Raw genomic sequence first — 24,069 nt, 5'->3', positions numbered from 1 at the left:
CATTTCACCCCTAATCCTTCAGTAGGAATCCCTAAAAAATAAGGATGTTTTCTTACGTAAGCACCCAACCATATCACACCTAACAAAAGCAATAGTGCCTCATTATGGTCTACCACCTGCCCCCATGCAGACCTCCCATGCACCACACTCTCTAGTCAGCAGCACGCACGCTCGCGCCAACCCCTCCCAGTCACGCTCATGGGGTCTCGAACCTGTGCAGGAAAAGGGCAGGCCTCGCTCTACTCATGGCCTCCCCAGAGCCCAACAGCAGGTGCTCGCACACTGAGTCCTTCCTGCGCCCCAAGCCTTCTGGGTGAGGAACCGCTGATGTTCTGAAAGCCTTGAATAGCAGCAACACCGACACAGGTGTTTTCAGAGACAGGTGTTCCATGAACACCCAGCAAAGGAGAAAGGAAGGGATCCGACTGGAGGAGGGGGCGGGGTCAGTATCAGGGGTGAACCTGGTGGGAAGCGAAAGAGGCGAAGTCGCCCCGGGGAGGGGGCATCTGCCGCCAGGCGAAGTGGCTGGGGTCCCAGGAACCCGGGCGGAGGCCGTCCAACCAGGGAGCTCTCAGAGGCTCTCCTGAAGCTCTCGGGGACTGGGAACTCTCTGGACGCTGGGGCCCAGGTCAGAGAGCTGGTAGTGGGGCTCGGACTGTGGTTCTCATCGCTCCCCGGGAGGCTGCCGAGGCCTTGGGAAACACGAGGGGCAAGGCCACCTCTGCCCTGGGCAGTGCTCTCGCCAAAGGTCCCTGGGTGGAGCCTCCGCCACCTGCACCACACTCTCTAGTCAGCAGCACTCACGCTCGTGCCAACCCCTCCCAGACACGCTCATGGGGTCTCGAATCTGCAGGAAAAGGGCAGGCCTCGCTCTACTCACGGCCCCCCCAGAGCCCAAGGTTTGAGACTTGGTGATTCCAGTACAGTTGTCACTGGAACATCTGTCACTCCTTCCTCCTAGGCAAACCCTCACCTCCTAGGTAACAGGAAGGAGGGGTGCCAGAGGCTAACCTAGAAACCCCTGCACCCAGCCGGGCTCAGAAATCAGGGCGGAAGCTGGCCATCCGGGCATATCTGGGGCTTGGGCAGCTGTGCGAAGGGATGCTACACAGCAGGGAGAGAGCAAGGCTACTCCAGCTGGGAGCAAAGGGAAAGGAGACAAGCTGCGTAGATGCTGCTTGACCTCAAGACACAGAGTGGGAGCCCTCCAATCCCTTCAATCCCCAAAGACAGTGGAAAATTCCGCTGCCTTCCCTCCCTGGTTCCCCCGCATGGGGCGGAGCTCCCTGGGCCGAGAGCTGATCAGTGAAAACGGGGATCAGATGACCTGACCCGAGCTGGAGCGTTAGCTGTGGCAGGCAGGAAGGCAGTGGAAGCGAAATGTCAAATGGTACTGGAACAAGGGGGCAGAATCTCTAAGACTAAATGGTTTGGATAAAGTATGTCCGATTTCAAATAATTTTACATCATCATTACTAACAAGACACTGCACGGCACTGCCTGTAATTAGTCATGGAAGACTCCAAGCAGAAAACAGAAATAAACAGAATTCATTTCTCCTTAAGCTGCAGCAAAGCAGCACCCGGGGACACGGCTTGCGCTTCCCCGCCCGCCCGGGGTCTGTGTCGCTTCTGGGCCTGCGATTTCGATTTCGGTCCTGGGAAGGCAGGGAGGCCTGGGGCCGTCTCTCCCTGGCCAGCACTGAGGAGATGCTGCAGTGGGAGGAGAAATCCAAAAATCAAGCAGAAAACGTCTGCAGAGAACATCCTTGCACCAACGATGCTGTTTGGGGGCGCACCTGGGGAGGGGTGGCGAGAACGTGGGCCATGGCCACACGGGGTCCTGTGGACGTCCAGTAGAAGGTCCAGATTCCCCGTGACGCTCCTTTTGCTCCAAGGAGGACTCACATGCCCAGCAGCCAGAGAGTGTTTTAAGCTAAAACTATGCAGTTCCAAATGGATATAGCTTGCATCATAAAAAAACCTTTCAATTACCTTGTTTCCCCCCCAGACAATTTCCCCAGCCCACCCCCCCCTCACTCAGCGTCCTCTCCACTGGGACCAGCCTCTGAGAGCCCACTGCCCTGGGAGGCTCAGTTAACAAGCTCCGGCCGGCCTCCACTCCCACCTCGATGCCAGTTCCTGTGCTCGTGGCCGGAAGGCACTGTGCCAGGGCCAGGCCAACAAACCCACAAAGACACCGTTAACCTGACTATTCAGAAACTGCACGTTCCGAGGACATTGCCTCAACATCTCCTCAAGGGAAACAGCATCCTGTGCTTGGGGGGCTTCGTTTGTCAAGGGGAATAAAAACAGCTGTCAAGGTCGAGTTCACTTGTAGCTGCTGGTCTCCGTTTCCCCTCCCCCACCCACCTTGCCCACCTGCCACCCGTGGTGTCCACAGGCCACTGTGTCGTCTCAGGCCTGACACCTTCCCCAAGGGGCAGGCAGACAGGTCGTGAGCACGCACTCTGCGAGGTTCAATAAGTGCTTCAAGAGAGGGGGGTCGCGGGCTGAGCCCCTCTGCCGGTGGGAGAGGTGGTGACATCAGAGCTAGGCCCCAGGGCAGGCTCTGCCCTTCCTGCCCCCCAGCCCATCTCTGGTGCCTGACCAGCCCCTGCCCTTCAGGCCGAGGCTACCCCCTCCCCCCCGCCACCCACAGCAGCCCGAGCCCTGCCAGAAGAGATGCTTTTGTCTCTACTGGACAAGTCATGCCCCCTGGGGCCTCCACTGGTTCCTTTCAGCCTTAATACCCTGGGATACAGGCTCGACAGAAACAGTAATACTTTAAAGCAGAAGTACCATGCTTTTGGCCAACCACCTGCTCTGAATGACATACTCTTATTTTAGCTCCTCCGGTTGCTAAAATTTGGTCATGCTAGACCAGAAGGAAAGCCACACCCACGGCCAGCTCCTTCGGAGAGGAGATGTCTCGCTCACTGTCACGAAGATGCAGGTGTGGCCCAGTGATGGAGATGGCAGTCCTGCTCGTGGCTGGTGAGGGCATGGCAGGAATGCTCACAGCTGGGCTCACGGAGTGCCATGCAGCCTGCTCATTCACCCTGAGCGATACCACCCCTGGGATGGCACTGCTATTATCCCGGTCACAGCGGAGAAAATGGAAGTACAGAAAGATTAAGGACCTCCTTTCCAGCCCAGCCGGCTTGGCTCAGTAGTTGAGCGTCCACCTATGAACCAGGAGGTCACGGTTTGATTCACAGTCAGGACACATGCCCGGGTTGCAGGCTCCATCCCCAGTGGGGGGCATGCAGGAGACAGCCGATCAGTGATTCTCTCTCATCATTCATGTTTCTATCTCTCTCTCCCTTCCTCTTTGAAATCAATACAAATATATTTTAAAATAAAAAAATTAAAAAAAAGGAACTCATTTCGGGCCACACAGTTAGTGACAAGCCGGGACGTGAGCCCAGCGGGCTGGCTCCGGTGCCACGCTCTTAACCTCTGTGCGGTCCTGTCATTCCGGCTGCAGCGCTTCTCTGACTCCAAACTCTCCATTTCACCTCAGGCAGTGAGAACCAACACACCAGAAAATGATGAACGAGGCTTTACATTTCTCCGTAGAGGTGGAAGGTGTGTTCATGCCAACCATTAATAATTCTTAAAAAGGCCGCCAGCTATCAAAGGAGCTAAAGCGCAGGGTGGACGGTCAGAAGGGAGAGAGGTGGAGGGAGGAAGGAAGGCCTGGATGGCCAGTGGAAGAGGGCCTCCTGTGTGCTTTGCACCGTTAGTCCGAGTCCCAGTCACGGTCAGGAAAGATGTTAGAGAAAGCAAGGCCGGTACGCTTCCCAAGGCGTACTATCCACACGCACACGTACTATCAACACGCACACACGCACAGGAAGGGTGGACCTCTGAATATTTCATGCGTCTTTCTTCAAAGACAAGAATTGTTCTCAATTTTAAAAGCACCTTTCATCCTGAAGGAAAATAAAGCACAATTACTGGATGAAAGACTACGGTGACGTTTTGTTTCCTGCCAATCATTCTTCCCAGGCTCCCTCGGAAAGAAAACGGATACCTGGGATGAAAGAGATCCACTTCTGAAGATCAGCATTTGCAAGGGGAAGGACATCTCCATTCTGTTTCATTAGCTTAATTGTGCCTGGGTCTTGTCCAGAGGAACAGGAGGGACCCACGGCCCCTCTGCAAGACTGGCTGCTCCCCGGGAGAGATGTGGAACCCTGCCCTGTCTGTGCCCGGGGCTGCCTGCGGCCCCAGGTCCCCCTGGCTAGACTGACGGAGACATCAGACAGACACACAGACACTCGTCTCTGGAGTAACCCTCAGAAGTTCATCAACTTCAGGCTGTGTCTCTCCTCCAACAGAGGCACAACTTGGAAAACACGCTGCTAGCTAACCAAATACGAGACAAGCGATCTTGCCCAAATCTCATTAAACAGATTGACACTAAAAGAGGGGGCAGAGAGAAAAACACCCAAGTTTCGTAATTTAGCAGTGCATGCTGTCCCAGGCAAGCCAGGGCTCACCCCTTCCCTCCATCGGACCCTCTGCCTGCATCTGGCTCGTCATGCACCTGGCGGGGGGCGGGGGCTCTTCCCCGTAAACATGCCGTGAGCCTGTAGACAGATTTCAGAGGCTCAGCCTTCTCTCAGAGCAGTGCTGCTGTGATGACCACGGCAGGATCAAACGCTGGAGATGTTAAACTTAGGGCGTAGTGAGGATCCGAGCCCCCTGCACCCGCCCCCTGCACCCCACCCCCTGCACCCCACCCCCTGCACCCGCCCCCTGCACTGCGCATGTGCCTTCAGGCAGATCGCCAATGACTGCACTTTTCAGACAGGCCACGTTCTCTCTGGCAGCCTCTGCTACCGATGTGCTTCCTGGGAACACAGCCCAACACCACTTTTAACATTTTTACACTCGAGGTCAGGCTTCTAATGCTTCAGAAACCCAAGATTGTGGAGAAAACCCTCAAAGACGGCCTGGGGAAGCCTTTAGTCGAAGCCATCCTGACTGAACTGGGGTTTTTCATGTTACCGTCCATTCACAGAGGACACGCTAGCACCATTGGACCCACCGTGCCCCAAACAGAAAGCTCATTGTGTGATGAGGTGGCCCCTTAGAGTGACTCAACACGAGGAACCTCCCCGTGGTCTCCCTTCTCCACCCGCACGCTGCGCCCTCAGCTGGGGCAGGTGGGCCTCGGCCATGCTCCTGGGCGGCTGGCTGGGCCTAACCCATCACCTCCAACATCTCTCCTCCCAATCATCGTCCCCTTTCTTCAGAGCTCCACCAGCGGGGCGGGACTTACCCTCCTGTGCACGGCCGCTCCCTGCCCTTCCCTGGCCTGCCTTGCCTTGGGAACTTCGACATCTAGGGGATGGTTCCTTAACCTTCACTGCCCTCTCTCTCGTCCGCTCTAAAATGCCCTGTGCCTGCTGCGCCAGACTCGCCTGAGCTGCAGGGCCCCCTCATTAGTGCTCTTCCTTCCCCACTGCAGGATGGGGGGGCGGGGGAGGGCGCGGAGGGAGAGTGCCCTGGCTCCCCACTGCCCCCTCCCAGGCTTCTCTGGGCCCAGTCCTCTAAAACCTGCCTCAGGCCTGTCTGCCTCCCTCTCCACCGCTGCCCTCGCTGCCAAGCCCTGATGGCCCCACCATCTGCTTCTGCTGCACACCTGTCACCTGGACGCGGGAGATGGAGCACCTGCTCCTGTTTCCAGGACACACTGTTTCTCAGCAGTGCTCCTCTGTGCGGCCTCAGTGCCCCCCTCGCCCCCCCCCCTCGCCTTCCTGGCTCCCTTCCACGCTCACCTCTCCCCTGAAAGCGCCGGTTCCTTTCTCACCCTCACGTCTCACACTCTGTCCTCCAAAGCCCAGGCTGACGTTACCAGAGGACAAGCAGATGTCCTTGTTTGCGGAGCCTGTCCCCGTCCTGGTAACCGGTCCTTGGCCGCCCGTCTCCGTGTCTGTCCTTGGCCTGGGCAGCGTTGCCCAGGGATGCGGTTCCTCTGCCCTCAGTGCCCCCCCCCCCCACCCCTCCAGCCTCATTCCCTCCCCTCCCCAACCTCCCCTCCTCCAGGTCACAAAAAACTGGTGGGGAAAAGCTTGCTCTCTTTCATGAATTCATTTTGGGTGCTGGGAGCAAAAGGCTTTTAGGCATAGCACGCAAATGTATGTACATTTATCCACGTGCAAACTGATGAAAATATGCCCTTAGATTTTCTGGAAAAAAAGTCCTATCAGCCTATGAATGCTTCCCTTGTCAACACAGCTATGCAATCCTTCTCCCCTAGCTCAGCACGCCCTTCTATCTGCCCACACTCAGCTCTCTGCCACTCTTGTCTTGTGCCAACTCATTATTAACAATAAGCACATTAATTCTCTTCTCCCTTCTCTCTCTATGTGGATTTAAACACATATGAAGGCTAAAACTGTTAGAAAACTGTCAATTTTCATTGGGGTTTAATTCACATTTCTCTTGTCAAGCCTGACCCTCTATTAACTTTAATGAATACCATCTGCCTCCATGTCATTATTGCTTCTTAACAATATTAATGTGTGTGCATTTCTGCTTAAATCACACCTCTCCTCCGAGCTGGATCGGGCGATCTGGCACATGCGCCACTCACCCCCCAACCCCCAAGTTAACGAATAATTGTTCTTTATGGAACAGGCAGGAGCTCTTGACTGCTCACTGCTCTCCCATCACCTCAGCCACCTGATCTCCACCTGTAACAGACGCAGGCTTCCTTCCTTCCAAACAGCGCCCCCCACGGGCCCTCCTGCTCCTCTCCTCCCCTGTGAGCGCTGACCACTTCCCCTCCTCTGTGTTTGTCCACGAACCACAATTGGTTCCTTCCCCTGGAACCTCCTTGGTTGGTTCCCGGATGGTCTCAGGTGCTCACGTTCTTCCAACTCCTTCTAGTCTTTACCTTCTAAGTCCCGCCCTGATCCAGCCTGGGCAGACATTCCTGGCCCACCTCTCATTTGCACACTCCTCTCCAGAGTGCCAGGCACGTGCCCAGACTCTGTTCCCGCCTCCCTCTCCACTTCAGTCTAGAGCCCGGCTCTTCCTTGGCCTTGACCTGGTAGAAAGACAGCTGTGACCTCGCTGCCGGGCCCTCCTCTGCACTTAGGGGCCGAGGGCCAGTCTGGTTTCCATGAGGGTCAGGCAGGGTCTTTGGTGACTCAGGTAGAGATTTTCAGTTCCTCTGGTGCTAACACTACCCCGATTTATAAGCTGAGGAAACTGAGGCACAAAGAAGGTGAGTAACTTCCTAAGGTCCCAACGCTAGTGAGAGACAGAACTGGGATGCCGCCCAGGCCAGTGTGGCCTGGAGCCCCTCCGTGGCCTCCAGAGTGTATGCAAGGCCACTTCCCCCCTTCCTCTGTGCAAAGCTCGGGGAGGGAGGAGGAGGGGGAGGGCTGGGATGCTTCCCGGCCGGCCGGAGGCCTAGAGTTCCAGGGACTGTCCCCCGTGGGGCGGGCTGGGAGCACACAGCCCAGCATGCACTGTTCACAGGGTCACCAAGAAGGAACCCTCGGGCCACCTTTCGGGAGTCCCACTGATCACAGTCCCCGGGTGGTTTCGGACCAGGAGTATCTACACTCCTCGGCCTGCCTCCAGCCTGGAGAGCTTTCAAACACACCCGGATGCCCTGAGAACAGGCTCTAGAGTTCACTGTTGTTATCTTTTCCTGGTGAGACCTCCAAAGCGCCCACGTCCCCCGGCCAGAGAAGGCCCAGGCGGGGCACTATCCCGGGCTCACCAGCCCTGGGTGCTGGGCCCACTGCGGCGGTGCCTTTCACCGAGGGAAGCGCCTGGCATTTGTCAGGGAGCTCAGGTGTCCTGAGGAGCTCTGAAGGTGAAACAGAAAACCTCCCTGGTGCGATTTTCCTATTTGATCTTTGGTCTCATGTGTTCCCCTTGGGGATGGACAAGAAATACTTCTCTGAATAATTCACACGCCCTGAGGCAGAGGCACGCTGCCTCTTTTTAATAAAAAGGCTGGGTACACACCTTGATTACACCTTTCCTGCAATGCTAGAGAGAGCTCGGAGGTCTCGGAAGCTCTTGTGAATGCCTCTTGGAATAGTGAGACAAAAATGAAAAGCCATTTCTAATCAAACAAACTAGTGTTTGGATAGTATGTAAAGTTATAAAGCTGTACTGAGCTACGAAATGTGGATAAAGGGAAGTTGAAGAAAATTAAGTAGCTGTAATTACTATGAGGACTGATTTATTTTTAACACTGAAAAGGGCTGTTGTCAGTTTTCTATTTAATGAGCACCTACTGGGTGCCAGGCACTCTGCCAGGCTTGTTATGTGAATTGTTTCATTCAGGTCTCACAGACGACTGGGTAAGTCACAGCCAAGTCACAGGAACACAGGGGCCCCTGGAGGTCAGGCAACAAGCCGGAGGTCCCCAGGGCTGGGTGCCCGGCTTTCTCTGATGAGAACCAGTCACTACCGATCCGCAAGAGAACGAAGGCTTTGGGCTCCTTCAGACAACATCCTATTTGTTCCTTACAAAACCATATCCTCTTAACACCTGGTAGGAACTCACGGCCTGTCTAGTTGAATGTTTCCATTTGGTGCAGAGAACTTATGAGCTTTTCCCGAAGTTAAAGGGCCAGCAAGCAACCCCGCTGGCGCAGGAACCCCGTCCCTGGAGCTGTCCAGTGCTCGCCCTCACAGATCACACACCGCCGACTGGGGGCCCCGGACTCCATGACGGTGCCGAGGGCACCCCCGCTTCATCACCAGCCTTTCCCTTCCTGTGGCTCACTGTCTCAGAGGTCCTGTGCTGACAATGACACAGACGTCCAGAGCCCCGGCCTGGCCAGCAGACCAGGGAGAGAGCACGGCTTTCCACCAGCCCCGTGGGCCTGGTGCCCCTGCGCTGCCATTCAGATTCTCGCAGGAAGTGGGAGCAGACCGGCGGCTTGTGCAGCGGGCTCAGTGCCTGTCCTTTTTTTCTTTTCTTTTTTTTTTTTTTTGGTAATTTAAAAAAATATATTTTGATTGATTTCAGAGAGGAAGGGAGAGGGAAAGAGAGAGAAACATCAATGATGAGAGAGAATCATTGATTGGGTGCCTCCTGCACACCCCCTACTGGGGGTTGAGCCCACAACCTGGGCATTGCTGTGCCCTTGACAGGAATTGCACCTGGGACCCTTCAGTCCGCAGGCCGATGCTCTATCCACTGAGCCAAACCAGCGAGGCTCAGTGTCTGTTCCTAACAGCGCAGACCCTCCGGAGGGGTTGGTTTGCTCCCCCACCTGACAGAAACTGGGGTACGGGGGGGTCCATTCCACGGCAAGGGCTGGGGGCATCCAGACGAGGGATGTGTGCACACTTGTGGGGAGCAGCACCCCATACACTGTGGACCCTGGAGCGACTCACCTGGCCCTCTGGGTCCTCTGACAGGAGGCCCCTACTAGGCGTTGACCTTGGAGACAAGCTGGAGTCTCGGGGCCCCACAAGGTAAGAGGCGCCAGTTTGTAAAGTGCTCTGACTTTTGTGCTGAAGTCTCTCCTGGGGGGCAGACCCCCCCAAGGTGGCTGCTAAAAGCAGTGCAGAGACCCAGATGACAATGACAGTGCCAGGGCCATCGGACGGTCTTTATTAACCCGGAGCCACAGGGTGGCTGGGAGCGGTGGCCAGGGGACCCTGCGGCCGTGCACGGCCAGCTCCTAGGGCTCCGGCCACCCACCCTCGGGAGGAGCAGTGCCGCTGGCTTTGCCCATCGTGGCAGCCGGGCAGGCGAACCGCCTCCGGCCTCTGGGACCACAGGAGGGTCTGAGGGTCACGAGCTCCTTGCTGCTTCCAAGGGGGAGCCCCACCGAAGAGGGGTCCCACCGGCTGTCAGACTCACCAGTCGCTGCATGCTCTTGACGTGGGTGGGGCTGATGGATAAGGCCTCTTCGTACCACCGCCGGGCTTCGTCGATGTTTCCTCGGAGCTCGGCCACCTGGCCTCGCATGTACAGGACGTTGTGGGACATTGGGAAGAGGTTGGCAGCTTCCTGGGTGCAGGCTGTGGCTTCTGCAGGCTTCCCGATGCCGATGTAGACTTCGGCTGTGGGGACAGAGCAGGGGGATGCTTTTCCGGGTTCCTGCCCTTCAGAGGCCCCGGGACAGTGCGACTCTAGTGGGGACATTTACACACCCCCCACCCAAGAGCCTGGCAGGGGCCCGTCGGGAATACACAGGGCCCAGAGCCAGCCAGTGCCCCACCCCGAGTGGAAACGCTGCAGGCCGACAGTCCTTCACGCCCACTGCTACACACACAGGGACTTGAGCCACTCACATCATGGGGCCTTGAAGGGGACACGCCACCCCCGCCAAGGGGGGAGGGAGGCCTGTGCAGTGTCCCGCCAGGAGCGCAGGCGCTCGAGCCCGCCTCCCGTGCTCACTCTTTCATATAATTCAGCACGAGGGCCAAGAGGAAAGGGGTCGTGTGTCCTGACGAGTGTCCAGTCACCCTCCCAATCCTCAAGGCCGAGGGGAGGCCCTCACCCCTGCGGGCTCACTGGGACTGCCTCTGGGGACCCGGGAAGCGAAAGGAGGCGGCGACTTGGTTTTCATGCGTTGGTCCTACCCTGAGCTTCTCGGGGCCGGGCCCCACGCTGGGCCTGCAGTCCCCCGGGGGGAACACTGCCCAGGTCCTGTCCTCACCGAGGGCTTGGCTGCATGGCTGACATTTATTTCCGAGTCTGCGAATGGCTGTGCAGAGGGGTCCCTCGGCCAGGGGCTCGGTGGGACGGCGAGACTAGCTCCTGGCTGCGCTGGCCATCCACTCTGTCCCTCCCCAGGCCTTGGTCCGGATGCTCTCCTAACTCCTCAACCCTTCCCCCTAGCCCTCCACCCCCAGCCCCCGCTGAACTTGACTCATCATTCAAAGAGGAGACACAAACCAGCTGAGCCGACCTCGAGCCCCTTCTCGCCACTGAGCCCTCACGCCCTTCATTGCCCTCTGTGCCCATCCACGCTGCCCCTTCTGCTCTGAGGGCCAGCCTCTGCCCGAGCCCTGGACGCCGGCGCTCTCTGGCCTTCTTGAGCGCGTCACGCCGGCGCTTGTCCTGTCTTCTGGATGACAGACAGGGTCTCAATCCTGACTGCATCACCCATCAGCAATCAGCAGGCTCCGTGTCCGCCTTCAACCTTCCTCCTTGACCCGCATTGCTCCCCAGCTCCCCTCACATCCCCACTGTGCTCCCCAGGGTTCCTCTTGTGAGAAATGTGCCCTCGCCCTTCTCGCTTCCCTCGCCATCCGCGCCGCAGCCCACACCAGGGTGGCCCGTCTCCGCCACGCCACGACCTGTCTCGTCAGGCCGCCAACACCACAAGCTGAATCCAACAAACACTCTGTCTCCACCGGACTCAGTCGCTCAACAGCATTTCCTACCAGCCATTTCCGACTTAAAAACAATGTGGTGCTTGCTACGCGCTGGGCACTCCACGCACTGTCCTGGGCCTTGGTCACAACTGTCCTCATGTTGGAGAGCAGGGCGCTAGGGCTCAGAGGGGTCGCCCTGCCGTGGACACCATGGTGGGACCAGGGCTCCACTCGTCCAAGTCCAGAGCCCTCGCTCCCCACTGTTGCATGGGCTCCTGTGTGCACCCCTTCTGCGGCCACCCACCGCCCCTCCCGTCCCCTCCCGCCTTGCTGACCACTCCTTGCGTTTCTTTGGCCTTTCCTCCCGGCAGCAGGTTTTATTTTATTTTTTTAATTTTTTTAAAAATATATTTTATTGATTTTTACAGGGAGGAAGGGAGAGGGATAGAGAGCTAGAAATGTCGATGAGAGAGAAACATCGACCAGCTGCCTCCTGCACACCCCCCACTGGGGATGTGCCCGCAACCAAGGTACATAGTTGCGGTCAAGGTATATGCCCTTGACCGGAATCGAACCCGGGACCTTCCAGTCCGCAGGCCGACGGTCTATCCACTGAGCCAAACCGGTTTTGGCCCGCAGCAGGTTTTAAATGTAGGGCCTCAGCTCCTGCCCCAGCCCTCTCCCTCCTCCACCGACATTCTCTTCCTAGCCATTCGCATCGCATCCCTGGCTTGGAACCCCACCCCCAAATCCCTGTGCCTGACACTGTCACTTGCATGTTCTCAGGCACCTGACACCAGTTCTCGTCCCCGCTGACCCCACACACCAGCTCTTCCCCAGGCTTCCCGCTGCAGAAAAGCGAACCACCAGCCACCCAAGGGATGACAGCTGGGCCTCAGTTTCTTCATCTGTCAAATGAGGTGAACAGGGCATTTATGCCCCATAAGGCTATTATGAGGACTAAACGAGGCGAGACATAAAGTTCATGGAATAATGTCTGACACACGCAGAGTCCTTGATAAGTCCTTGCAAGCTGCAGACCATTAATTAAAACCCACCTCCGGGCGGAGGAAGGGGCAGTGGGGCTGACGGAGCAACAAGGACAGTGCATCAGCAGGCAGGACCGGGGACCGATCCGCCCCACAGGCGGGCGCTCCCTCTGAGTGACAGCAGGCCACCTGCCTGGGAGCGGTCTTCATCTTGCCAGGGGGCCAGGGGCCGTGCCACAGGGTTATCCCTCGACTCTGCCCATGCGGCCTGCTGGTGGCTGGGAGGAGCCTGGCAGGGGGAAGGGCAAAGGGCCAGGCCAGGCCAGGGCCAAGGAATCTGTGAGCGTATCACGGCTTTCAGTTCCCAGAGAAATCAGAAAATCTGATCTTGCACATCTAAGAATAGCCGTTGGTTTCGACTGTGAGAGGTGCCAAAGTGAAAGCTATAATTATTAGTAAGTAACAAGCAGAAATTAACCACCTACTGCAGAGTCATTTTTAGCCGCCATCCCAACGTGGAAATTGAAAGATGGCACCCAGGCTGCTTGGCCGGGAAGGGTCCTGGTTCTGCTCGGAGTCACTGGCAATGAATGACTCCAACGGCAGCACCGAGGTCTGCATCAGACAAAGCCGGGGGGAGATGTGTCGCGCATGGAGTAAACATCAAATCCTCTATCCCACCTCCGACTCCCGCCGCAGGAAGCTCAGAGGCGCCTACTTCTGTCTAGCCTGGCTTTCTTTCCTGCAAGAGGGGCAGATAACCCCTCTGACCTTCTTTATAAACGAATGCACAAGTGGCACTGGCAGATACCCCGAACTTCCAGGAAAAGAGACAGTAAAAATGGGTAGTTGCTTTCTAAATGTCAGATGAAGGCCAGATGCCATCAAGAAAAGATGGATAATTGTATTTTTTAAAAACTGGCAATAAAAAGGACAAAAAACATAAACAAAATAAAAACGGGGAGAAATATTTCTAGCACATATCAGACAAGGCAAATTTCTTTGACATAATAAATGCTTACAAGTGAAAAGAACAGCTCAGCACCTAAGCAGATGAATGGGCGGGCAGACAATTGAAATGCCATTCTCACCCATCAGATTGGCAAAGATGGAGAAGTTTGGTAATTCGTTGTGTTGGCAAGGATGCGAGAAAATGGGCATTCACACATTAGTGACTGAATATAAATTCATACAATTCTGTGGAAGGCAATCTGACACGATTTATCAAAATTCGAGTATGCACCCTTTGATGCATCATTTCCACGCTTAGATACAGACACAGGACAATACATATAACAATACTTATTGATGCATTGTCTATAACAGCAGAATACGAGGAAGAATCTAAATGTTAAGTGAGGGAGTCCTGGTGAAATGATGGCAAGTTCATACAATGGGCTCATGCTCTGCAGCTGCGGGAAGGTGTGAGTCAGCCTCGCGTGTGGGGAAGCAGTGACCTCCGCGTGTGGCATCTCAAAGGTGCAGGCTGCTGACAGTGGGTGCCTGTGCGTGGGGGTGACAGGCTCGGAGGTGGGCAGAGTCTTTTCGTTCGATGCCTTTTGTACAAATAAATACATTGTGTACTATTTATTCAAAATTGTATTATTTGTTAAAAAATAATTTAAATAAAACTGTCACATGGATCCAAACAAACCAGGGGAAAAACATGCACAACCCATTGCAGGTCGGCGGCCAGGTATTATGAGGAAGAATCTGAGGAGGTGCTGGCGGGGGAAGGGCAACCAGGGGATGGGTCCCCCCCAGGGAAGGCGGGACCCTGTCCCAAGCACCCCTGGTCGGCCTGGGTCTGTGCTCCCCCTGGGCTATGGCCGGACCCTCACAGAGCAGATGAAGGCTCGGGGGTCCTATTCATGATCTCTCTGCCATTCAAATGGACACATAGGGACCCTCTCCTACAATAGCGGGGAGATCTGAGACCGTCTCAGATGCCCTGACCTGTGACCCTCAGATCTGAAGCTAGCTCCACCTGGTTTCCCATCACGCATTTCCATTAAGCTCGCCGGAAAAACAACCACGAGAGAAGAGACCCACAAAGTCACAGAAACGCCACGCCGTGGGCGTCAGACCTGGATCTAACCAGCTGCTTCTAAAGCTTGCAAAACAGATTCCGCCAGGGCTGCCAGAGCTGATGTGGACGCGGATGTCACCTGGTTCCCATCAGCTGTCAGAGAGCGGGGGTCACGTTTACTGTGCCTCTCAGAGCAGCAGAGCTCCCCTCATGGTAGCTAACATGTCACAGTTTGGGGGAGCCTGCCCGATGAGTTGACCTCTTCAAAGACTATATGAAGACATGATATGAATATACGATAAGATTCTAAATCTTGACTCTAACAAAGCCATTGCTTTGGGTCCCTATGGCACAAACCCTACAAAGGTCCTAATCCACTCCAGCCATTCCCATGACATACACGTTCGCCACGTGCACACAAGCACGATGCATATTCTGCCCAAAGTCGGGCAGATATGGCACCCGATTTCACTCACAGGCAGAAGGTCCACCGCCACCCCTGTTGCCAGCCGTGAGGGCTTTATCCTGCCCTGCAGGCGATGGCAGTGAGACAGGGATGCGACGTGATTATATAAAAACCCCAGGACATCTCCAAACTGCTCTGCAATGTTCCAACAAGCAGCTACAGCATTTCCTCCTGAGAGTCACGGCCAGCCGAGCAAAGAGGAACAAAGTCTGGATAACTGAGTGAGTGGCCGCAAGCCACAGGGGAAGCCATTCTGGGACTGTGGCTCTCAGGCCGTCAACTTTTCCGAGAAAGAGGCAAGAGGAGTAAGCCTCACAGGCTTACTCTGTGAGGTCCACGGAGCTCATTCCAGCCTAGAGGGGCCCCTTTAGCTCTTCTGGTTTTTCAGACGTTGGCCCTTCAAAACTAGACTCCAGCCCGGCCAGTGTGGCTCAGTGGTTGAGCATCGACCTATGAACCAGGAGGTCATGGTTCGATTCCCGGTCAGGGCACATGCCTGGGTTGCAGCTCAATCCCCAGTAGGGGGCGTGTAGGAGGGAGCCGATCAATGATTCTCTTTTATCATTGATGTTTCTCTCTCTCTCTCCCTCTCCCTTCCTCTCTGAAATCAATAAAAATATACAGTATATTAAAAAAACAAACTACGTTGGCCCGGAGTCTGGAGTTGGGTTCTTGCTGCTGACAGGCCTGCATGCTGGGTTTATTTGGGGGGTTTCTAGCTACGCAAACGCAGCCACGGAAACGGAGGAGGGACATGGTGCCTGCCTCCCGGGCTAGCTTCCAGCCAGCGGTGCAGTTCCTGCGTCCTCGCTGTGGACTACCAGGGGCGCTGGAGAGGGGAGCGGGGAATGGGAAACACTGCCCCGCCTCTGCTTTGATAAAGGCACCGTGTCAGCACTATGCCTGCGCCTCTCCCAGGGACTCCGAGTCTCACTGCCAGGATGTGCCAGGCATTGTGCTCATCAACCCTGGAGACGAGCACTATTACTCCCACTGTACAGATGAGGAAACTGAGGCTGGGAGGAAGCATTAGCTTCAGTCTATGCAGCTGTTCAGTAGTAGAGCTGGGACTCCCCTCCAAGCCTGCGGGGCTTCCAGACTTCCGGGTCTGGGCCTCCGTGCCACGCTGTCTCCCGCAGAGAAGCTGGGGCGTAGCTCTGGGCCCTGCTGCAGCACAGCCCACACACAGCAAGCTCCCTGCCACCCTTAGAGTCCAACTCGAAGAGCTTTCCTGGGCGCTGCTCTGTGCCGGGCTCTGGGTCAGGGGAGGGTGGGGAGACAGAGGAATTCATGGCTCCTGCAAAGAAGTACAGGAGTCTCCCCTTCATCGGCGGTTTTACTTTCTCTGTTTCAGTTATCCACGGTCAACTGTGGTCCCAAAATATTACATGGAAAATTCCAGAAATAAACAATCCACAAGCTTTAAATTGCACGCCAACCTGAGCAATGTGACAAAATCTCGCACCATCCTGCTCCGTCCCACCTGGGACAAGAATCCTCCTTTTGTCCAGGGCCGCTGGATACCTGACCCGCCTGCTGGTCTCTTAGTAGCCGGCTGGGTTATCTGACAGACTGCTGGGGAATCACAGTGCTTGTATTCAAGGCACCCTTATTTTACTAAATAATGGCCCCAAAGTGCAAGAGTAGGGATGCTGGCGATTCAGATACGCCACAGAGAGGCCGCAAAGTGTTTCTATTTTAATATTATTGTTGTTAATCTCTTACTGTGCCTAGTTCATATATTGAACTTTACCATAGGTGTGTATGAAAAGGAAGAACAGTACACAGAGGGTTCGATACCATCCAGAGTTTACAGCATCCACGGGGGGCCTGGAACATGTCCTCCGCGGATAAGGGGGGCCACTGTACTAACATTTTGGTGTGACTGCAAAAGCTCTGATTTCTCCTGCTGAGGGGTTGTGGGCTCCAGAGGCAGTGCCCACGGGATCCTGCAGCCTCTGGCCCGGGGCCCACTGTGGGGGGGCGGGGCGGGACCCACAGCGGGGCAGAGCGTACCTGCGTGGAGCCAGATCTGTGCCAGTGTCATCCAGGGGTGCAGCGGGCCCTGCTTGGGGGTGCTGCTCTGCAGAGACGAGGCCACTTCGGACAGCGCCTGCTCCACGCGGGAGGCTGCCACGGATGTGGCGTGGACAGAGCCTGCGAGAGGTTTCCGAGAAGATTACATCAGGAGCGAAAAGATGGATCCAACCAACCAACTGCCACCCCCTCCCACACACAGACAGGGGTGCAAGACGGACACACGCCCCTTTCCCCACGAGGTTTCTAAGTTTCACTGTCTATAAAGACATACAGTCACGACAGCCGAAACCACTTCCTGTCCTCTGCTTTAGCTCATCTCTCAGTCAACAACCAGCGCACATGCTAAGCTCCGAGCTCCCTCCAGAAGCCGTCTGTGGGTGTGCGTGGGGGCAGGAGGGGCGTGGCCAGTGCATGGCTGGGACACACCTGTTAAACACGGCACGCATGAGGTCTACACAGTGAGCTTACAGAGCATCCCGTGAGGGCCTAACCCTAGAAACAGCCCGGGGGGAAGGAACTGCGCTCGCCTCCTGGGTGACCTTTGCAGTCGATGGGGGCCATTTTCAGGACAAACCCAGCAGCTCCCCACTTCATTCCCTGGCCTTTGGGAGGTGGGCAACACCCCCAGATTGGAAACCACGTTCTAGAACACGACTTCAGGCTAGGACTAGATGCGCGGAGGGCGGGTTACCGTGAAGACGCCCGGGCCAGCGGCTGCGCCTGCCTAACCTCCCGGAGGCCCTGCTGTGCTGAAAGGGAGGGAGAGCAGAGGCGCTCGCCACTGGCCCTCGGAAGCTGGTGGAAGAACTGCTGTTTTTTTTTCAGTTCTTATTTTGGTTTTGACCTTTTTATGGAAAAGTGATATTTTAACTTTAATAACCAGGACTTGCTGCAGTTTCCCTGAGGTTTTTAGTGAAATAAAGGAGGTGGCTGCTGCTTGGGCCTGACTTGACCTGACAACGCTGGCTTACCTCCTCGCTGACCTCGGAATGACTTGGGGGTTAAAAAGTCATGATGCCATAGATGCATCCCAGACCGAGGGCATCACTACCTCCAGGGGTGGGCCAGGCGTCTGTTCGTCGGCCACCCCGTGGTTCCAAGGTGCGGCTGAGATGGATGGCACCGCTATTCATCAAGGAAAGCCCGCAGGCGTGTTCTACACATGCCGACGGCCTGGCTCTACCGCTTCCCTGCGGCCCAGCCACGGGGCACAGAGCTCCTCAGCGTCTGGGTCTCACAGCCCCTTTAACCGAAGAGTTGAGACCTCTAGAGAGATTTTGTTTACATGGGTCATGTCTATTGGTATTTATCATAGAAATCAAAACTGAGATATGTTTAAAGAGTCATTAATTCACTTCAAAATAATAATAAATGACTGTGCTAGAGAACTCGTGCAAATTTCCCACCAGGTTCTCTGACTCCTTTGCTACAAGAACTTAATGGCGTTGGGAGGGGCTCAGTTTGCTTTCTGGATGAATTGTTTTGTTGGTTTGGTCCGCAAATGAACGGATCAGAACTTCTGCCAAAGTTCCTTCCCTCGTGGTACCTACATACAACTAAATTAGTGGATTCCTCTCGTTAAAATGTCTCCCTGTGAATAAGGTCTGGCAATGCTGACAGTGGTGGCTACCAGTTTCAGAGAACATTCCATGCTCCAGGCACTGGAATTAGCACTTTACATATATTATCTCACTTAATCTTGAGGCAAAACTGAGATTTAACAAGGTTATGTAAGTTAACCAAAGGCATACAGCCAACAGATGGCAAAGCCCGGACTCAAACACTCGTCGGGACCCAAATGCAGCCTTTAAATCCAGCCCTGACAACACTCCTCCAGGAAGGCTGTGCGAGCCTTCTGTTTCTCCCCATCACTGGCCCGTAGACAGCCGGGCCTCGGTGCTCGGGGCTCCCAGGAGCTTATCACACCATCTTATGTGAAAGCTGAAGTAACGGTCTCTCCTATTGGGCCGTGGGCGGCTCCACCAGACAGGAGCCAGGCCCTCCACTGAGCCATTTTCAGGAGGAGCAGTGCCGGGCACGTGGTAGATGCCTGCGGAACGCACGCGTGAACGAGTGCGTGCTGTCCGCAGACACGGCACTGTACGGGCTTGGACGAGTGGCCCTCTCTTCCGGATGCTCTGCTCTCCTTCCCCGATAACGGCTCACAGCCGGACCTCCCTGTCTCACAGGGCTGCTCGGTGTGGTGGTCGTCATGCCCTGGACTAGAACGGACAGTGGACGTAAACACGGCACCTCACTCAGGGACCCCATCTCGAGTAGAACCAACCCATGTGGGTATGGAGCGTAAGTGAGGTTTATCAGAACTAATTTCTCCTTCCTGGTCAATCCCCTCTTATACACACGTCACAGGGCGGAGACCCTTCATGTTCTGGGCCAGGGGTGGATACTGGAGCATTCAGATATTTATTAATAACAGCAGGGGACTAACAATAATGGTAAAAGTATTAAATAGGTTACATCTATATTCCTGGCAATGGCGCAGGAAATGAAATTCTTCCACTGGATTCGAATTTGGAGGAAAACAAGGGCTAAATATCATTTTGAATCAGAATGAATGTGTCTGATTAAAAAATATAATCCAAATATAATCCAAATGAACTTGTGTCTTACTGTTTCATAGGACTGAAATGTCAAAACAGATACTGGCTTTTGATTTATGTACGTTAACACCGAGAAGTGCTCATCCAACCTACATCTGTTTAAAGCGACCCTTTTCTTTCTCACCAAAGCCAAAGTGTTCCTACAGCGTGCATGGGGTGACGCTTGGAAAGAGAATGGGAGGGAAGGGTATCGGACATATCTCTAAACGGAAACCTATGGCTGGAGAAATAAGCTTCCGCCGAATCATCAGGTTCGACAGGTAGGCCAGGGCGAGTGCGGCTGCTGGGCCTCTTGTTTATCACACTTGCTGGAGAAGTGCTTGTCACCGTGGCAACCCTGAGGGTGAGCAGCTGCTCGCTCCAGCGAGTCCCTCGGTCACAGGACACAGTGGCTCTGAAACCGGGCACTGGGAGCTGCTGCAGGCGGAGGGAGCGTGCCCCCAGATCTGGCCCAGGTTCTGTGACCTAATTGCCTGAATGGTCCAGGCGCCGTAAGAGGCGAAATGGCTGATGAGATCTGTGCTTCCCCAAGCCCACCGCCTTCTCTCTCCTCACCCAGACACGGAGGCAGGGGGCCACTTAAGAGCGGCCCTGAGCCCCGCACCCAGGGCTTTGTCTGGGCTCCCCTCGGACCGCCGTGTGCTGGGGCGGGAGTTGGGGGAGGGGGGCAAGGACTCAGGGAATGTGGGGCCAAGGCATTGCCCTGCGGACCAAGAGGACCAGGAACCAAGGCCACTGACCTCGGAAGCTGTGCGTCAAGCTCTGGCCTCTCCCAAGGACTTCTGACCCAGCTCCTGTCATATGCCGGAGCCTGTTGAGAAACCCTGTCACAAGCAGGACACTGGGAACAGTCAGCTCAAATTGCCTTTGCGGCTGAAGCCTTTACCAAAATCCCTTTTCCGGAGCACATGAGACCTGCGGCTCATTTCACGCAGACCTCCAGTGTGGCAATCGCACACGGCCTGCATGCCATCTCTCCAAGTTCATCATTCAGAGGGATCTCAGAGCCAACAAGTTTGTTGAGCCAAAGGCACGCTCCATTAGGAGGCTGGGTTATGTTTGAGAACCGGGCGTTTTCACAAGCGGGGCGCTGAACACAGAGCATGCTCACGTCCTGCTGTCCTCCGCACGGGCCTGGTGGCACTGAGTGAGTGGCTATGGTCTGAAGGACAGCCACCTCGCCTGTCCCCTCCTATTTTCACAGCACGCAGAAGATAAACTCGCTCTAGAGGAATCCCTGCCCGCCCAGTGACAGGCGAGCAGCAGGGTCCAGGAACAAGGGACAACAGTCACGTGATGCATAGAAAAAAAAAACCCTCCACCGAAGAGACCTCAGTAGGCACATCGCACACACGTGCGCTCAGAATTGGCTGCTCTTTGCCTCCCGGCCCCAGCATGAACTCCGGAGCCTCATGTGCATGAATATGGGACCAGGACGGAGCACAAGCCCCTCTCTCTGCCTGCCATCCACATTCTCTCTGCCTGATGCGGCGGCAGCCACCTGCCCTCCCGCGTTGGTAAGACGCGGAGCTGCTCCAGCCTGGCATTCGGATCACCTGCCGCGCATGAATCTGTTTATTTTCCCTCAGTCCAGACGTCATTCAAGGTTATCTGTCAATAGAGTTTACTCAGCTTCCAGTTCCTAGCGGCTGTGCCCCCCTCCGCCCCCCAAACTATTAAAACAAGCAGGAAAAGAGGAGCAGTTCACCTCCTAAAGACCCTGACTGCCGAGCTGCAATCTGCGTGACTAAGCATCCTGCCGCAGAGCTGTGCTTAACCTTTTTCATTTTTAGCAGGAAGAGACTTTCTGTTTCTCCAGACAGGGCTTGGGAGCCAATGAGTCCAATACTGCAGACTGCTGGCGGCCGGTGACCCCTGACCCTGCCACCTGTGCACCTGTGCACGGAGAACCGGGGTGTCCTCGGGCTGAAGGAGGAGGCGGCTGAGTAGCTAATGATGATTCTCTCTTAGTTTTTGAAGGGGGAGGAGAGATAGAGTCCATGCTCACTTCAAGCCTCAAATCAGGCGTCTTCTCTCTGTACCTTTTTAGGAACATTAAACATTTTGGTCCGTCTCCGTCTCCACCGCCCGTCTTTGCTGGGGGTAGTCCTGTCTGTCTGAGCAGGCGACAGGGGTGTGGCCTCCTGGAGCTGCCTGCCACCGCCCTCCCTCCCACATTTCTAATCCCAGGGTTGCCACCCCCCTCTCTGTAGCATGCCCACTAATGTGACGGGGACATGGGGCTGGAGCGGCTCTAGGGACAGCTGCCTGGTCCTCTCCTAAACCCACTGGCAGGGAGGCCTCCAGCTGCGGGCCCCTCTGACAAGCAGCTTGGTCACCATTCTAGTGGCTACTGCTCCTTTTCACTGAATGGAAGAGACTAGGACAGCAACCCCAGGCCCCAGACGAGGTCACAATTTCCCACCGACTAACAGAATTATCAAGCACAGCTGAAACCTGACAAAACGTGCCTCCGAAAGGGAAGGTTCTCCCGGGAAAGCGTTAGGGAAGGGTCGCACTAAGGCAGGGAGAGGCAGGTATGGTCCCAGGCGGGCATGCGGGGTGGCCCAGCAGGCTGCTGGCGGTGCTGGCCCGGCCAGGCGGTCACACAGAAGCGTGGGGGACGCCGTTCCCATGCATGCAGGGAGATGCCAGCTGTCAGGGCCACGCGGCCTGGGCTGGAGACAGTACCTGCTGGAGGACCACATCCCTGATCGCTGAGGCTGTGTCTCTGGCCTGAGTGCCCTTCTGCCTGGGGAGGGTGTGTTCGTCTCTGAATGCAGCGGACAGGAACAGCCTCCCAGGTTTGGGGGACCGTCTAATTACTGGACACGTACTCCTCAACTTCTACCTGAGAGCCATTTATTATTGACTTGTCAATCTCCTAAAACCCCATTCAATCTTGTTTCAAGAAAAGCACCACAGGACTAATGAAGGAGACTTCAATTTAATCCAATTAGCAAGAAAATATTTATATTTGAATCATTAAAGCTGAACTTTTAAGATGGACACCCCTCAAATGCAATGGGGTCAGCCATAGAGTAAGTTTTTCATATTCAGGTATTTTAAAAAGTGACTTTATTCTATTAGGCAGGAGCAGGGGGTGAAATATACCACCTGACCAATTACCTTCTGATCGTGCGTGATATACATTTTGATGTTAGAAAATTCCAAGTCAATAATAAAATGCTAGCCATAACAAAAAGAGAAAAATCTACTACCTTGAATTTATTTCTTAACCTTATTTCATCTGAGGGTGTGTGTTTTCATTAATCCGTTTATTCTCTTCTCCCGGTTACACATTTCTAAAGAGAGCAGGAGCCGAAACCGGTTTGGCTCAGTGGATAGAGCGTCGGCCTGCGGACTGAAAGGTCCCAGGTTTGATTCCGGTCAAGGGCATGTACATTGGTTGCGGGCACATCCCCGGTAGGGGGTGCGCAGGAGGCAGCTGGTCGATGTTTCTCTCTCATCGATGTTTCTGGCTCTCTATCCCTCTCCCTTCCTCTCTGTGAAAAATCAATAAAATATATATAAGATAATAATAATAAAATTTCTCCTCATCCCTACTTAAAAAAAAAAAAAAAGAAATAAAGAGAGCAGGAGAGTCACTGGAATCTGATATGAAAAACAGAGCCTAGGAGCCAAGGACTCAAGGCGGCATTCTTGATTTTAGCTCGTCCTTGGAGAGGAGAATAAAACGTCAACACACATTCTTCTCCAAAATGATGCTTGTGCGAGTCCTCGCGGGTGGGGGCGCCGAGGGTCCAGAGGTCTAAGGAGGGACAGCATGGACAGCCCTGGGCAGCCCTGGGACTTGGGGGAAGGGTGTCTGGCTGAGGCCTGGAATCAGGACCAGCGACCGGCAAACCATAAAGGCATATGCGAAAGGGAGACTCAGTAAACTGCCATTTACAGAGGAGGAAACTAGGGCCCAGGGAGACGGAGCGAGTTGCCTGGGTTCCTCTGCAGACCTGTCCTCAGACCCAGCTTCCTGACCTTTGAGAGCTGGGCTGCTTCTAGGGAAAGTGGAAAATACAAGTCCCTGGTATAAAAATACCCCCCCCCCCCCCACCCCCCGCCATGAAGCCCCACTGTAACTCACAGGGGCTGCCTGAAGGTCTACTGTCACCTGACTTTCTAAAAATCAAGGCTTTTTCATGTATCCGAGGAGCCTGCTATTGAAGGGACCCTGGCGTGGAACCTTTTTCTTTCCGAAAAACCCTAATGTGAGGATAATTGCAAACATTTGTTTTCTCTTATGGACTTTTAAAGGCAAAATGAAGTCACATGTAGGTCGAGCAAGATTTCAGAGGAAAAATCATCTCCCGGAGGGGTGCATGTGCCACAGGCAGTAGAGGCTCAGATCTCAAATGCACCGGATCATCATGTACCTTAGCATTTCCAAGACGCGGTGCCTGGAACAGCGATTCCACAGGGTGGGGAAAACGATGAAATCGGGCTGGACACACTGGGCCGGAGCTAAGAGAGTCTTGAATTTTTTTTTTTTTTAACTGCAGGACTTCTCAGAGCCTTTAATGTGCTCACGTGAACTGTGAGTCTAAAAACATCTGCCCAGGCAGAATCAGTGTCTAAGAAACAGCCT

The 24,069-nt window shown here is 54.9% G+C and overlaps 1 protein-coding gene across 5 annotated transcripts in view; it reads right to left on the bottom strand.

The window, feature by feature from the left end:
* The window catches only part of TTC7B (tetratricopeptide repeat domain 7B), a 192,316-nt gene that overhangs the window by 14,956 nt on the left and 153,291 nt on the right, over positions 1–24,069 (bottom strand). For all 5 annotated transcript variants that reach the window (XM_054715834.1, XM_054715830.1, XM_054715832.1 and 2 more), the window contains 2 exons: positions 16,822–16,962; positions 9,859–10,061 (listed from right to left, as the gene is read on the bottom strand). In XM_054715834.1, the coding sequence (XP_054571809.1) occupies positions 9,859–10,061; positions 16,822–16,962 (344 nt within the window). The remainder of the gene's footprint in view (positions 1–9,858; positions 10,062–16,821; positions 16,963–24,069) is intronic.

Source organism: Eptesicus fuscus, chromosome 5 (genome assembly GCF_027574615.1).
Source record: "Eptesicus fuscus isolate TK198812 chromosome 5, DD_ASM_mEF_20220401, whole genome shotgun sequence".
Lineage (NCBI taxonomy): Eukaryota > Metazoa > Chordata > Mammalia > Chiroptera > Vespertilionidae > Eptesicus > Eptesicus fuscus.
This window is presented reverse-complemented; position numbering and strand designations above follow the sequence as displayed.